General features: G+C 44.3%; 1 protein-coding gene across 4 annotated transcripts in view; it reads right to left on the reverse strand.

The window, feature by feature from the left end:
* Window positions 1-2,347: 2,347 nt before the first annotated feature.
* The window catches only part of LOC115090693 (patatin-like phospholipase domain-containing protein 2), a 124,956-nt gene continuing 112,265 nt past the window's right edge, over window positions 2,348-15,038 (reverse strand). For all 4 annotated transcript variants that reach the window (XM_029600126.1, XM_029600125.1, XM_029600127.1 and 1 more), the window contains one exon: window positions 2,348-3,572. In XM_029600126.1, coding sequence (XP_029455986.1) covers window positions 3,278-3,572 — 295 coding nt within the window. In that variant the 3' untranslated portion in view covers window positions 2,348-3,277. The remainder of the gene's footprint in view (window positions 3,573-15,038) is intronic.

Consider the following 15,038-nt stretch of genomic DNA (forward strand, 5'->3'; position numbering starts at 1 on the left):
AGGCATCCAACACCAATCCTCTGCTTGCCCAGCCCAGGGAGCAGAATCAATCCATTTTCTTGCTTTCTGGGGAAGCAAACAGGTCCATGTCTGGGGTCCCCCACAAGTGAAAGATTCGGTTCACTATCTCTTGCTTGAGGGACCACTCATGAGGTTGGAAAGCCCAACTCAAGGAGTCCGCTAGGATGTTGTCCATCCCAGGGAGATACACTGCCCGGGGGAGAATGCCGTTCGAGGACCCATGACCAGATCTGGTCTGCCTCCTGACAGAGGAGTTATGACCCTGTTCCTCCCTGCTTGTTCAGATACATCGCCACCTGATTGTCGATCTGAACCAGGACCACCTTGTTGTGCAGGTACTCTCTGAACACCTTTAGCGTCTGCAGCCCACATCAATGAGGGTTCACCTTAGTGCCATTGGAGCATACCATCAGGGGAGAGATGGTGCCTCCATTTCCACCCATCCACTTGTGGGGCGGTTCATGCAGGGCTTGTTGCAACTTAAGCTTCCCACTCAGCCTCCAGCAGTCTCCTGGGACCTAAATATAGTCCTGTCCCAGCTCATGAACGCTACATTTGAGCCCTTGCAATCTAAGGAATCTATCCTGGAAGGTCATCTTCTTGGTAGTGGTTATGTCAGCACGCAGGGCCAGTGAACTGCAAGCTCTGGTGTCGTTCCCCCCTTATAAGAAATTTGGGTATGTTAGGGTGGTTTTATGTATGCATCCGAAGTTCCTTCTCAGTCCATTGTCCTGCCTTCTTTTTTTTCCAAGGCTGCATGCTCATCAAGGTGATCAGCCACTGCATACTCTGGCTTGTAAAAGGGCTCTGGCTTTTTATCTGGAATGGATGGCATCGCACCACCTGTCCATTCAACTTGTTGTCTCTTTCAACAAAAACAGGTTGGGAGTCACAGTGTCTAAGCAGACCGTATCCCATCAACTAGTGGACTGTATTTCCTTCTGCTATGCTCAAGCGGGCATGCAGCTTGAAGGTCATGTCAAGGCTCATTCCGTTCGGGCCATGCCGATTTCAGTGGCTCACTTGCATGCCATCCCCATTCACGAGATATGCAGGGTGGCAACCTGGAGTTCCCTCCACACGTTCGCCTCTCATTGCTGTCTGGATAAGGATGGCAGACGTGACAGTCGTTTTGGACAGTCTGTCCTCCGTAATCTTTTTTAGCCATGAACCCCAACTGTTCCTACCGTGGGCCCTGTCCTTGGGTGCAGGCTTGCTCCCCTAGTTGTTGTGCACATTGGCACCTGTTCTATGCTGCACATGTTGGGAGCAGCATAGAGTTAAATAATCATCCACATGTGAGGACTACGATCCTGCTTGTCCTTGGAGAAAGCAGAGTTGCTTACCTGTAACAGGTTTTCTCCAAGATCAGCAGGATGTTAGTCCTCACGAAACCCGCCCGCCACCCTGCAGAATTGGGTTTCTTTCGATTTTATTTTTCGCAAACTCTGTGTTATAAGACTGAAGAGGGTCCCCACGTGGATGCGTGGTTAGCAGCATGCTCAATATGTCTGTCAAAGTTTCTAGAAACTTTGACAAAAGTTTTCCATGCCGGGCTCCATCTGATGATATCACCCACGTGTGAGGACAAGCATCCTGCTGTCCTTGGAGAACACCTGTTACAGGTAAGCAACTCTGCTTTCTGCACTACTAGGTGGAAAGTTTTCAGTATTACTTGATAAAAAGGCTCCCAGTTTTTATTTCTAGACTTTTATTGGAGCGGACTGGGAGGAAACTGGGAATAGGACCTATTGCATCGCTGCGCGCATATTATAAAATCCCATTATTCGTGCGATTCAGTACTCGGACAGATTTTATAACATGCGTGCATCGACACATGCATGTTATAAAACTGCCGTGTCCATGTGCATGTGCAGGCAACTGCGCGCGGATTTTAAAGTTACCCTTTTAATGTGACAATTTGCCAACAAGTCCTTGAAGGACTAGGCGAGTGTTACAATGTGAGTGCCGTTTTCTAAATTCTGTAAGGTGTGTGAAACCCAGGACCATATCATGTTCTCGTGTTGTAAATGGCATTTCTCAAAGAGACTAAACAAATGACACATAAAACAGACCCTTGACACAGTTAATAGTTATAAGATGCAGTTTAGGTATGTCCTAGGGCCTTCTGGATCTCATGAGATCTATCCAATACAGTTCTGGGATAGCACAAACACTAGCGCTTAGATCAAATAAAAGATTCATACTTGTCCTTGGATATTCAGAGAAACATCTAAAAGAAAATCATTGATTTTGATTACTAGTTACTGACCCTCACCTTCAAAGAAATTTTGGTTTTATATTCCTTTGAAGCAGGCAAATTTGCTGAAATGTCTGTTAATTTCTGGAACTGGTTCTTAATTTAAATGTGCCAGTTTTATTGTTTTTTTTTTAATCATTGCTGTTTATTATATATTAATTATTTTTATATTTTTAAATTGCACATCTGCTATTTAGACATATATTTCCTTATCCCTCACATTTTGTGCCAGTTTTATTCTGCATCATTTCAAATCACATAATGAAGTCAAACATTACAAGGAGAATGATCCTACATGGTCAATACAATTACAGTGAGTAAGTGTGGATAATCTTTGGGCCCATTTCAGGCTGACACTCTAATCTTAAATAGTTTTGTAATTCTTATATGGGGTTACAGAAAAAGATTCCACCATTTAAACATTTTTTTCAAATTAGAACCAATTTATCACATTTTCCACATAAGGCAAGATATATAACATTTCAATGTGTAAATATAATTGGAGTTTGTTTCCCCATTCACATTATTTCACTTTGCTCAAGTGCTATAATCGCTGAAGAGCATATTTATAAACAAAATTATATTCATAATTGCAATAAAATAAAATTCCATCAGGGAATATGCAATGTGGGCGACAAGATTAAAATATTCAGTTGCCTCTACAACCCCTTGACATTTTCACTTATTTTTAATTTAAGCATAGACATTTTTTTCTAAAGGGTAATAAATGCATGAAGGAAATATACTGAAGAATAAATAAATAGCCTTCTGTTGCTTCTTTAAAAATTGGAATCTGCTTTGTCATTTTTCAATCAGACAAACTATCTTGCTAGATATGTGCAAAATAAAAGAAATCACTATTATGAACCTTTAAAAATTAACTATTGTAAACAAATGATCTTCAAATATTTTGGAAGAAAAGCTGAGGAAGCAATGCTCTTAACAGTGTAAGCTTTCTGCCAACTGCTAAAACCCTTTTTGAACAAATCTTCTGGTTTAACTTGCAGACTTTTCTGAAGAGGAATCAAAATCTTCACTAGAGAAACTCATTTCTACCCCTGAATCATTAGAATTTATGAGGCAAATCTTTTGAGATGTGGCATCTAAGATTTGTTCTTGACCAATGGTCATCTGCTCTCCAGCTGTGTCTGAGGAGTATGGGATATCCCAGAACCAGTTTTCCATGTCCATAGAAGAACAGGGGTAATTTTTAGAGCCCAGGAAACGTGAGTACAGTGGCAGGCTGGGTGGCAGACTCAGGCATTTTCTTAGTGAAATTTTGCTTCGTTTACTGCAAAAAAAGGACAAAATTATTTATTAGTTAAAGTTTAAACCTCATTCCAATCTCATTCTTAAAAAGATCTTGTCAGCATAGATTAAGAGAATATAGAAAAATGATATGCCTATATGATAGTTTTGCACCACTCCCTCATTCATTTAAACAAATATTTGCCACCCTAATCAGAGTAATTGACAGAATTTTTTCTTCCCCTCCCCATTTTTGCCTGGTTCTTTGACTAAATGCTCCTAAATCCTGTCAAATATGCACTAGATAAGCTCTTTGATCAGGTTCATCTGAGCACAAAGAAACAAAAATTCTTCCATTAAATTAGGCACATGTTAAAGGTATAACAGTTTTTGAAGAGAAAAATCATTTATCTCGAAAAGGGTGCGCAAAGCTATATGAATAAAATAACTGTACTATACCACTACAAATATAGAGCACATTTACAAAACATTCATCTGGGTTGGTCTGATATTCAACAGTGCTATGTGCTGCCATGCTGGAGACTTGGGCTTCTGCTCTGTGAAAGGGCCAAGGCTGGAGACATTGCAGAGATCATGGTAAGAGTTCAAGGTGGGAGAATCCTAGTCAATACGTAACAGCAGTACTTATTGGCTAGCTCCAATGTGCACTGTTGTGATTTGGAAGAAACCAGAGAGTCTCTTCCTCTCAGCTAGAGAACTCTCAATCGTCAACTTAGAGGTGAAACACCAGGTAGCTACAAATAAAAGTGCATGAAACTATAGTCCCAGTGAGTGTTTGGTTCTACTTGAACTGAAAGCCCAAAAGGAGCAATATTTATTTATTTATTTAAAAACTTTTCTATACCGTCGCTAAGTTATATACCATCGCAATGGTTTACAAATAGGCACATAGACTAAGGTTAGTAAATCTAGGATATCGTACGTTCTAACAGGTGCCAATAAAGTTCGGTTACAATTTCATAAATAAAATCATCATTTGAGTAATGTTGGTCAAGTCCAGGTATATTATTGAGTTACTATCTCTTTGAGATATTACGTCTTAAATGTAGGATTGAGTAAATTCATTCTCATCTGCATTACTCTGTACTTTATTTATTTTTATTTATTTAAAGACTTTTTTATACCGAAGATCATGTACAAGTACATATCGCTTCGGTTTACAGTGAAACAGCAGTTGGAAATTACAGCAAACAATATGAACATTATTTAACAAAAATTGTATAAGAATAGAATTAGAATTGAACAAGCAAAACGAGAGGGGAATATGGGGAATATCGAAAAAGGTAAACATGAAAAAGGTAAACTTTCATTCTCTACCCTCCACACTCTTTAGTGCTGACTGGCTCACCCTTCATTCCCCCCGCCCCGCCCCCCCCCCCCCAAAAAAAACAACGTGTTAACAAAAACATCTCACACTGGGCCTTTTTAATCAAATACTTCTATTTACAGATATTTCTTAGATTATGATAATAAATTAGAACAATTCCTGAGTAAGGGGAATTCAGACTATAAAATGTCTTTAGACAAATCAGATTATTGGACTCTATGGACCTCTGGTATTCTATCAGTCTACCCTGAACCTACTGTGTAATACAAATAAAGACTGCCTTATTCCCCTAGTTTCCTTGGCTAATGTGATCTGTAATAGTGATCCAGGGGATTCTACTGGTGGTCTACAATGAGATATAGGATTGGCTATCAGCTAGTAAGCTTAAACTGAATAACTCTAAGATGAACATGGTAAAGATAGAGGGTGGCTGACTCTCACCAACTTACTGCTATATTGCAGATTAATGGCATCAAGTGTGCGCCTGCAAAAAGATTAAGGAATTTAGGAATAATGGTGGAATAGAGAGTGTCTTGATATGGAAGCCCAGGTGGCAGTAGCAGAATGGGCTCTCTTTAAACTATATTTAATATGGTGTGTGTGTGTATGAAGCTTTATTTGGATTGTAAAGCACTGCAAACAGTGGTTCTTCTCTGCTGGTCTCCCATTTAGACTATTGCAAAGTGTTATTGGCAGGAGTACCATCTAAACTGTTTTATAAAATACAACAGTTTCAGAATGCAGATCATGCTGGGAAAACCACATTAAAATGTTGAAAACTTTGTACTGCTTATTCATTTCAGCACGCATCACATTTAAGATATTGGTGTTAACATTTCAGGTATTAAGAGAGGTGGTCTGTGTAACTAGCAGTAAAATCACAGTGGTACCAGCCTAATAGAAATCTGTGATCTGGCTGACATTCCCTATTATGCTCCCAATGGCAAGAGGGGTGAGCAAAATATGGATCAGGTGGAAGTTTTCGATGATAGAACATTGATGGTTGAATAGTATCCCAAAAGAACAGTACACAGTACACAGCTGTAACGACCCCAGAGTCACCTGAAGGAATGACTCCCGGCAAGACAAGGCGTGAAGCTCAGAAATCTGATGGGCAGAACATATTATTATTGCACCCCTGTTTCTTGTGAACCAGCATGATGGGACTATTGTCCTGAATGTTGGTATATAAAAAAACTTAAATAAATAAAATAAATAAATATAGCCACCAGGAACACAGTCTTCAAAGTCAACAACTGTAAGGAAAGGCTACACAGTGGCTGGAACATAGGGTGCACCAAAACGTCCAGATTAAGATTCCACTATGGAACTGGTAACCTCAAGGGAGGCCTAAGGTGCTTCACTCCCTTCCAAAAAATGGGCCACATCAGGATGAGATGACAAAGAAACACCATTCACCAGGCCTCTGAACAGACTACATTTTCTGTGCTCAATCTAATCCTACGGAAACATTGCTTCAATTCTTGATTGTGATTTCTATTCCTTGAACCCTATCCCATTTGTTAACACATATGAACTCTCTATCTCCCATATCACACTATAGTTCTTTATGACTGGCACAGGAACATTTCTCTCTCTTAGTGTGGAGTAGCTGCCTAGTGGTTAGAGCAGTGGGCTACAAACCAGGAGACCAGGGTTCAAGTCCCACTGTCGCTCCTTGTGACCTTGGGCAAGTTACTTTACCCTCCATTGTCTCAGATACAAACTTACAGGGTCATTTATCAAATCACGTTATGGCGTTTTCACATGCTTTAAGGAGTTTTCGCATGCAAAAAAAACCCACCTTAACGATTGCAATAAGCACTATAACGCATGGTGCGATGCAAATTTGTAAAAGGGGAGGGATTGGGGAAGAGTCGGGGGTGGGATTTCAGAAAAAGGGGGCTGGCTTCGCACTTTGCATTTTTTCGCAAATTCCGTTTTGGGCATTTTTAGGATGGGGGAAGGGCCCGAGATGTAGGGGGGGGGGGAAGGCGGGAAAGAAGGAGAGGGGAGGAGAGAACCTCTTGGGGTGGCACCATAGTAAGCAGCTATTTATGCTACTATAGGAGGCCCATCTAGTAACTCGAGGCGAGGTTTAGGTAGTAGTGTAGGAGTTAGGAGCCACTTTTACATGCAGAGTGAGACACAAGGAACAGAACAGTACACTCTTGTGAAGATTTGATGTCCTTTGGAATGAGGAAACACACATTTCTGTATGCATAACCCCTTTTAGTGATTGAATGGGATTAGCCAAAAAGACTAGTATATCATCAGCGAAGGCTGCAATTTTATAAGCCCTCAATAGTGGCATATTCACTAATTTTCCTTATCATAGGATCAATAGAAATGTATAAGATTGGTGTAAGAGGACATCCTTGTCTAACTGTCTCTCCCCCCCCCACCCCCAATTGTGAATATCTGAGACTATGCTACCATTCACCACTATATTTGACACAGGAGGTTCACACAGAAGTGATATATATATATCTCAGTATGTCTCCTTCTAACCCAAACCTCCTTAAGACTGAAAACATAAGACCAAGATATCCTGTCAAATACCTTTTCTGAGTCAAACCCAATAACTACTGTAGGAATATTCCTAGCTTTACAAGTTTCCTTAGCTGTAATCAATTTGGTAACATAGGTCCCTGTCATTTAGTCCAAGGGGAATTCTGCACTACTGTGGAGCGCAGAATTCTCCCCCCTGTGCAGATTTGCCAAAGAAAATGAAAGAGGAGACCCCAGCGTACCGTGAACGGAGCGTGTCATTCACGGTGAAGATGAAGGTCCCCATGTGCCGCCTCTCCGCTTGCGGCCTAGATGAAGGCCCCGGTGAGAGTGAATATGTGTAGAGGTGTGTGTACACAGGGAGGGTAGGCAGGGGAGTATGAGAGAGCGCGGGAAGGGGGTGCTTGAGTGTGAGTGCCAGAGAGAAAGAGCCTATATGAGGAGATTGCGAAGGAGAGAGAGTGAGAGAGACACAGACAGACAAACAAGACAAAGTAAGCCTGTGTGAGGGTTACTACTGAGAACGGGGTCAAACTTTGGGAGTGGCTATAGAGAGGAAGGGGTTGAGCCTAGAAGTGGAGGGGAGAGATACTGGCAGGTGGAAGAGTTGGGGGCCAAAGAGGGCAAAGTGGCCAGGGGAATAGGGAGAGCGAGTAGAAGAGATACTCATACAGTGAATTTTTAGGGAAATTCTGCTCAAAATATTTAAAATTCTGCATCTTTAAGTAATAACTTTTTTCTGATTTCATTTAAAATGTAATTATTTAAAGACTTAATCACTAAACAGAAGCGAACACCTCTCAAATAGTTACTCACACAACAAAGTGTAACATTCTAGAGAGGGAAATAGTCTTATAGTTATTTACCACCAACACATATCAAAGACTAGACTAGAGACAATATCATAGGCGTTTGCTCACGGTAAACTTTTAATCCGCTGTCTCTCGCCCGCAATGGGCCGCAGGCAGTAGTCAGCCTGTGAGCTCAAAGGTTTTTAATCATCTATTGTCTCATGTCTACCCACCCAACACTCCAAAAGATTTTTATTAGTAATTTTATATATGAACCATTAAAGTGCAAATTATTAAAACAACTTTTTTTTGTGTCATTAAACCGGCTGATAACCCACAGATATTAATCAAAAAATACTTAGCCACAAAGTGGTCAATCAAGCATCGGGAATAATTCAAACCCGGGGTAGTGGTAGAGATGACAGCCATTAACTTGTTGATTCGCTCCTGCGTGAGAAAGACCTTGTCGACTGATGTGTCGAACTGAGCATCCAAAACGTTCAGCACCTGGGATGGGACTAATTGGCTCTTGGCAAAATTGACGACCCAACCATGGGCCTGGAGCCGGGCCACTACTGATTGAACCGCTGCCCTGCAAAGCTCCTCGGACTTTGCGCAGATGAGCCAATAGTCCAGATAGGGATGAACCAAAATCCCCTCCTGCCTGAGGGCCGCAGCTACTAACACCATTACTTTGGTGAAGACGCGGGGAGCTGTTGCCAATCTGAATGGGAGTGCCTGAAACTGATAATGCTCGCCCAGAATCATGAACCGGAGAAACCACCAATACTGTTCGTGGATCCCTATGTGAAGATTTGCTTCAGTCAGGTCTAAAGAAGCCAAATATTCGCCGGAGTGGACGGCCACAATGACTGAGTGGAGAGTTTCCATGAGAAAACGGGGTACCCATAGCGCTTTGTTCACCTTCTTCAGATCCAAGATTGGGCGGAAGGAGCCTTCCTTCTTGGGAACCACGAAATATATGGAGTATCTGCAGGTCTTGCATTCCTCCGGCGGGACCAGGACAATGGCTCCCAGCACTTTCAACTGGCCCAGGGTTTGAAACACAGCTGTCCGTTTCGTGCAGGACCCGCAGGGCGACGTCAAGAACAGGTCCAGCAACAGGTGTGCAAAATCCAAAGGATAGCCATGTTTGATGATGCTTAGAACCCACTGGTCCAATATAATCTTGACCCACTCCTCGAAGAATAGAGACAGGCAAAGGAGTGGGCCAGGACACCTTCATTGGAAGGACTTGCCCCTGGAAGATCCCTGAGGACCCCCGTTGTGGAGAGGCCTGTGGCCATGAAAGGAATGAGGCCAAGCCTGAGATCTCATTGACAGCTGACGTGGAATGAAGGCCAGAGCTCTGGTCTGCCGAAACTTGCGCTGTCCCCGGTACAGAGGGTGCGCGGACCCAAAGGACCTGGAGGTTCTAGGCTTGTCTTCCGGTAACTTGTACACCTTATTGTCCCCAAAGGATATGATGGGCTTCCAGATCATCCCCGAACAAGAATTTCCCTTTAAAGAGAAGATTGCCTAGCTGGGCCTTGGAGGAAACATTGGCTGACCAGTTGCGGAGCCACAGAAGCCTTCTAGCAGAGACCGCCGAAGTCACAGTGCACGAAGATGCATGAAGATGATCATACAAGGCATCCGCGGTGTAAGCCACAGCCATGTCCATGCGATCTGCCTGCTCCGCTTCCGCGGGAGGCAACTCCTGAGTGGTGAGCAACCGCTGCACCCAACGAAGAGTTGCCCTTTGCATGAGGCTACTGCTGACTGCCGCCCTAACGCAAAGCACCGAGACCTCAAAACTCCGCTTGAGAAGGACCTCCAGCTTCCTATCCTGAAGATCCTTAAGAGCGGCAGCCCCTGCTACCGGAATGGTCATCCGCTTAGTGATGGCTGAAACGGCCGCTTCCACTTTAGGGACCTTAAGAACGGCCAAGGACTCGCCTGGCTGTGGGTAGAGCTTCTCCATGGCTCGCCCCACTCGAAGGCAGGCCTCAGGAGCCTCCCATTCTCAGGTCACTAGTTCCAGTAGCATTGGATGAAAAGGAAAAGCTTTAGGAGGGGTCCAAAGCCCCGAGAGAACGGGGTCCCCCTTAGTAGCCTCCGAGCTCAGCTGCGGCGCCTCAATACCGAGCTCCGTCAGAACATGAAGGATTAAATGATCAAGCTCCTCCCTCCGAAACAATCTGAGGACCCTCGGGTCAACCCCCTCAACTCGGGTGGGCTCATCAACATTTCCGCCAATATCCACGAGGAGAGGGTCCAGCGAAGGGGGTTCCAGAGGGATCCAAAACCGCACGATATGTCCTCCCTCTGGATGAATCGGAACCCCCAGAAAGCCTAGTCACCTTCGTAGGCGGAGGCTCCTCAGCCTGCAACTCAGCCTCCAAAAAGGCCTTGTGTATTAAAAGCACAAATTTGGAAGAAAAGAGACGCTGCCCCTTTAAGGCCCCCCTGTAGTAGGGTCAGAGCTCGGAGGGGAGGCAGGCACTGGGAGCCGCTGTCTAACAGGGCTCAAATTCGGCGGGGAGAGAGGAGAAGGGATCTCCCCTTCCCCTGCATCCAGCCCCCCACTGAAGCGTGGTGGAGGCAAAATGGCTGCCATTCCCGTGCTAGATGGGGGATGGGGATAGGCCGAGGCTGGCAGAGGCGCGAATTCCTCCCTGTGTCCCGGGAGCGCACCGAAAACGACCCGCTGCTGCTCCCCGATGGTCCCTCCCCTCCCGGGAAGCACAGTGTACACAGGCTATGGCGGGAGAGCCGCACCACCAGCTCCCTGCATGCTGAACACGGCAAACCCCGTGACATGCCCGCTGAGAGGGAGCGAGCACGAGGCCGAAAAAAGCGGTGAAAATCACCCTTCCAGATTCCTGGGAAACCTGTGTGTACAGTAGCAAAACAAGTTTATTTATTTATTTTTTTCAAAAATGCTGACATGCAGCCACCCAGGGGAAAAAACGCCCCTGGGACCTCAAATTGCGGTACAGGCAGCCCCCCCTGAGGAATTATGCCGTCTCAGGGTGCAAGGGGGAGGGACCGGCTCACTGGTTAATCCCCCTACTCACCAGCAGAAGCAGCGGCTCCGGGAAGATGGCTAATGGGGTATCTAACCCCAGCTGTGCCTGACCCAAGGCAGCAGCCCCGGGAAGACTTGATTTAGCCACTGGTAGAAAGCAAACTCCTAAGTCTTACTAGTCCTGGCTTGTTTTGCTTTCTTTTTTTTTTTTTTTTAAATGGATCAGGACCGCGGGTTCTGTCACCCTCATCTGCTGGAGTCAGCGAAATACTGAAGGATCGCAGGTAAGAGGGGGTGCCCTTCAGTTTTTTCTCTGACTCCATCTGCTGGAAGGGAGATACAACCCAGCGGTCTGGACTGATCCTGGTATGTACAGGGAACTCTACATTTCCCCACTAACTTACCCTGGGTAGACTGAATCTTCTCGAGAAAGGTTTTCCCTTTCCAAGTTCTAAAAGTGTTGGCTAGGAATTTCCCGGATTTATTTCCAAAGCAAAAATTGTTTTCTGCATGTCGCAATATTTTCTGTGTCCTCATATGCAAGTGTATTTTTAATGTCTCTAAAACTGCTCTGTAGGCTGATAAGTTAGTTTTGTTTGTGTGCCGAATTAGTGACCTTTTAAGAAGTTGCAGCTTCTCCTCCAGCTGTAAAATAGTCCTGTTTAACACCATATTCTTCCATAGTAAATATACAATGATCTTCCCCCGTAGGACCATCTTACTGGTTTCCCAGAAAAGTATTGGGGAATCCCTATGTTGTCAATTGTTCAGACTGTACACCAGAAACTATAATCTTCTGCAAGGTAACTTGGAAGTTTCCATATTTTCCCACTCTGCCCTATGGAGATACTTAAATCAGAATCTGGCCAATCTTAACTGTGAGAAAAATTTCTTGATACGCCAAAATGTAGTCAATTCTATAGAGAGACCCATGAGCCCAAGAAATGTATGTAAAGTCTTTGGGTTGCTGGATTGAGAACTCTCCAAACATAATAGCAGCATTTGACAAAAAAATGCTACTCCTTTAGATCTCCATTTACTTTATTTCTTATTTCCATTGTCTCGATCAATCTCAGGATCATGCTTACAATTAAAATCCTGTTACCATAAACAATCCCTGCATCACTCCTATTAATGTACTTACCAATGCTGTAAAGAATGCATGATTGTATTCATTTGGGGCATATAGATTACAAATCTTGAATTCCTTCCCATTGATGATCAGGAATCTACCCTTTGTATCTTATTTCTCATGTCAATTGAAAATGAACATTCTTTTTCAGAAGAATTGCTACCCATCCTTTTTTCCCCATGTTTACAGCTGAGAAATAGCACTCTTTTACCCATTCCCTTTCAATCCAGTGGGAGCACTGGGAGGAGAGGATCATCTTGCTGGTGGCTGAAAGGAGTCAGTAAGTTTTGCTTGGGAATTTTTTTTTCTTTTAAAGTATTGGGGAGAAGTAAACTATTGGGGTATATTATTTAGTGTGTTTGTGCTTTTAATAGTCAGTAAGGCAGCTAATAAGCAAAAGTTAGTGAGATTCAATTATTAGGAATGTAGGCAGCCAGGTGGCTGGTGGGTGTGAGGATCGCCTGGTAACATGCCTACGTGGTGCGAAGGTGGCGGACCTCACGCATTACCTGGATAGGATTTTAGACAGTGATGGGAAAGAGCCGGCTGTCGCGGTACATGTGGGCACCAATGACATAGGAAAATGTAGGAGGGAGGTTCTGGAAGCCAAATTTAGGCTCTTAGGTAGAAAGCTTAAATCCAGAACTTCCAGGGTAGCATTCTCTGAAATGCTCCCTGTTCCATGCGCAGGTCCCCAGAGGCAGGCAAAGCTCCAGAGCCTCAATGCATAGATGAGATGATGTGCAAGGAAGAGGGATTCAGTTTTGTAAATAAATGGGGAACATTTTGGGGAAGGGGAGAGTCTCTTCCGAAGGGATGGGCTCCACCCTAACCAGGGTGGAACCAGACTGCTGGCGCTAACCTTTAAAAAGGAGATAGAGCAGCTTTTAAACTAGAACAAAAGGGAAAGCCGAAAGTCGCTCAGCAGCGCATGGTTTGGAGGGAGGTATCTTCAAAGGATACTAAAGACACATTAGAATTAGGGCATCCCAACAGTGAGGGTCCAATAATAAGAAAAGTGGTCCAAGTGTCTGTAACTAAAAACTCACCTGAGCTAAAAAATTCTAATTTATCTCTATCAATTAAAAAGCAGAATGAAAATACAAACAAAAGACACACTATTAAATGTTTGTATGCTAATGCCAGAAGTCTAAGAAGTAAGATGGGAGAATTAGAATGTATAGCAGTGAATGACGACATAGACTTAATTGGCATCTCAGAGAAATGGTGGAAGGAGGATAACCAATGGGACACTGCTATACCAGGGTACAAATTATATCGCAATGACAGGGAGGCGGTATGGCACTTTATGTCCGGGATGGCATAGAGTCCTACCTGATAAAGATCCTGCATGAGACTAAATGCACAATCAAATCTTTATGGGTAGAAATCCCTTATGTTCAGGAAGAGTATAGTGATAGGAGTATACTACCGTCCACCTGGTCAAGATGGTGAGACAGACAGTGAAATGCTAAGAGAAATTAGAAAAGCTAACCAAACTGCAGTAATAATGGGAGATTTCAATTACCCCAATATTGAAATAGATCTAGTTGATAATACATTGAAATGTTGAGATTACTACCTGATAATCTCCTTTTCCTTACTGTAGACAGATGGACTCAGAACGAATGGGATAGTATCCGCGTGCTAGCAGTTGGAGACGGATCAGACGTCAGCACGGGGGTATATATATCCCCACAGGAAGCGTAGCAACTCAGTAATCTTCCTTGCAAAAGCTGTTATGGATATGTGTACTGACGCTCAGTGAAAGTGAAAACAGGATTCCCCTGACCGATTGATAGTAGCTGGAGACCGCCAGCATTCACAACCGGAAGGCGTTGACACCAGGTAGAGTGTACACTCTTATGGAACAGAAGACATGGCTTACCTTGAATCGGTGAAACCCATGTACACAGGCAGCTGGGCGGGATGCTGAGTCCATCTGTCTACACTAAGGAAAAGGAGATTATCAGGTAGTAATCTCAACATTTCCTGGCGTGTAGCCAGATGGACTCAGAACGAATGGGATGTACAAAAGCTTTACTCCCAGCCTGGGCGGGAGGCTGCCTGAGGACCATGTAGTACCGCCCTCGCAAATGCGGAGTCCTCCCTGGCCTGGACATCCAGACGGTAGAACCTGGAGAAGGTATGGAGGGAGGACCACGTCACCGCTTTACAGATTTCTGCAGGCGACAGCATCCTGGATTCAGCCCAGGATGCCGCTTGTGCTCTGGTAGAATGAGCCTTGACTTGTAGAGGCGGAGACTTCCCGGCTTCTACGTAAGCTGCTCTGATAACTTCTTTAATCCAGTGGGCGATGGTGGGCCGCGAGGCCGCTTCACCTTGCTTCTTCCCGCTGTGCAGGACGAACAGATGGGCCGTCTTTCGTAGTTGTTGTGTCACTTCCAAATATCTGGGCAGCAATCTGCCAATGTCGAGATGGCGTAATAAACGCCCTTCTTCAGATTTCTTCAGACCCGCCGTGGTCGGCAAGGATATGGTTTGGTTAAGATGAAACTGTGAAACCACTTTCGGTAGAAAGGAGGGGACCGTCCGAAGATGGATAGCCTCCGGAGTGAGTCTGAGAAATGGATCACGGCAGGACAGTGCTTGTAGCTCTGAGATGCGGCGGGCTGAACATACAGCCAGCAAGAACACCATCTTCAAGGTTAGAGGACAGAGACATAGGCCCCGAA

The sequence above is a fragment of the Rhinatrema bivittatum genome, chromosome 4, assembly GCF_901001135.1.
Source record: "Rhinatrema bivittatum chromosome 4, aRhiBiv1.1, whole genome shotgun sequence".
Lineage (NCBI taxonomy): Eukaryota > Metazoa > Chordata > Amphibia > Gymnophiona > Rhinatrematidae > Rhinatrema > Rhinatrema bivittatum.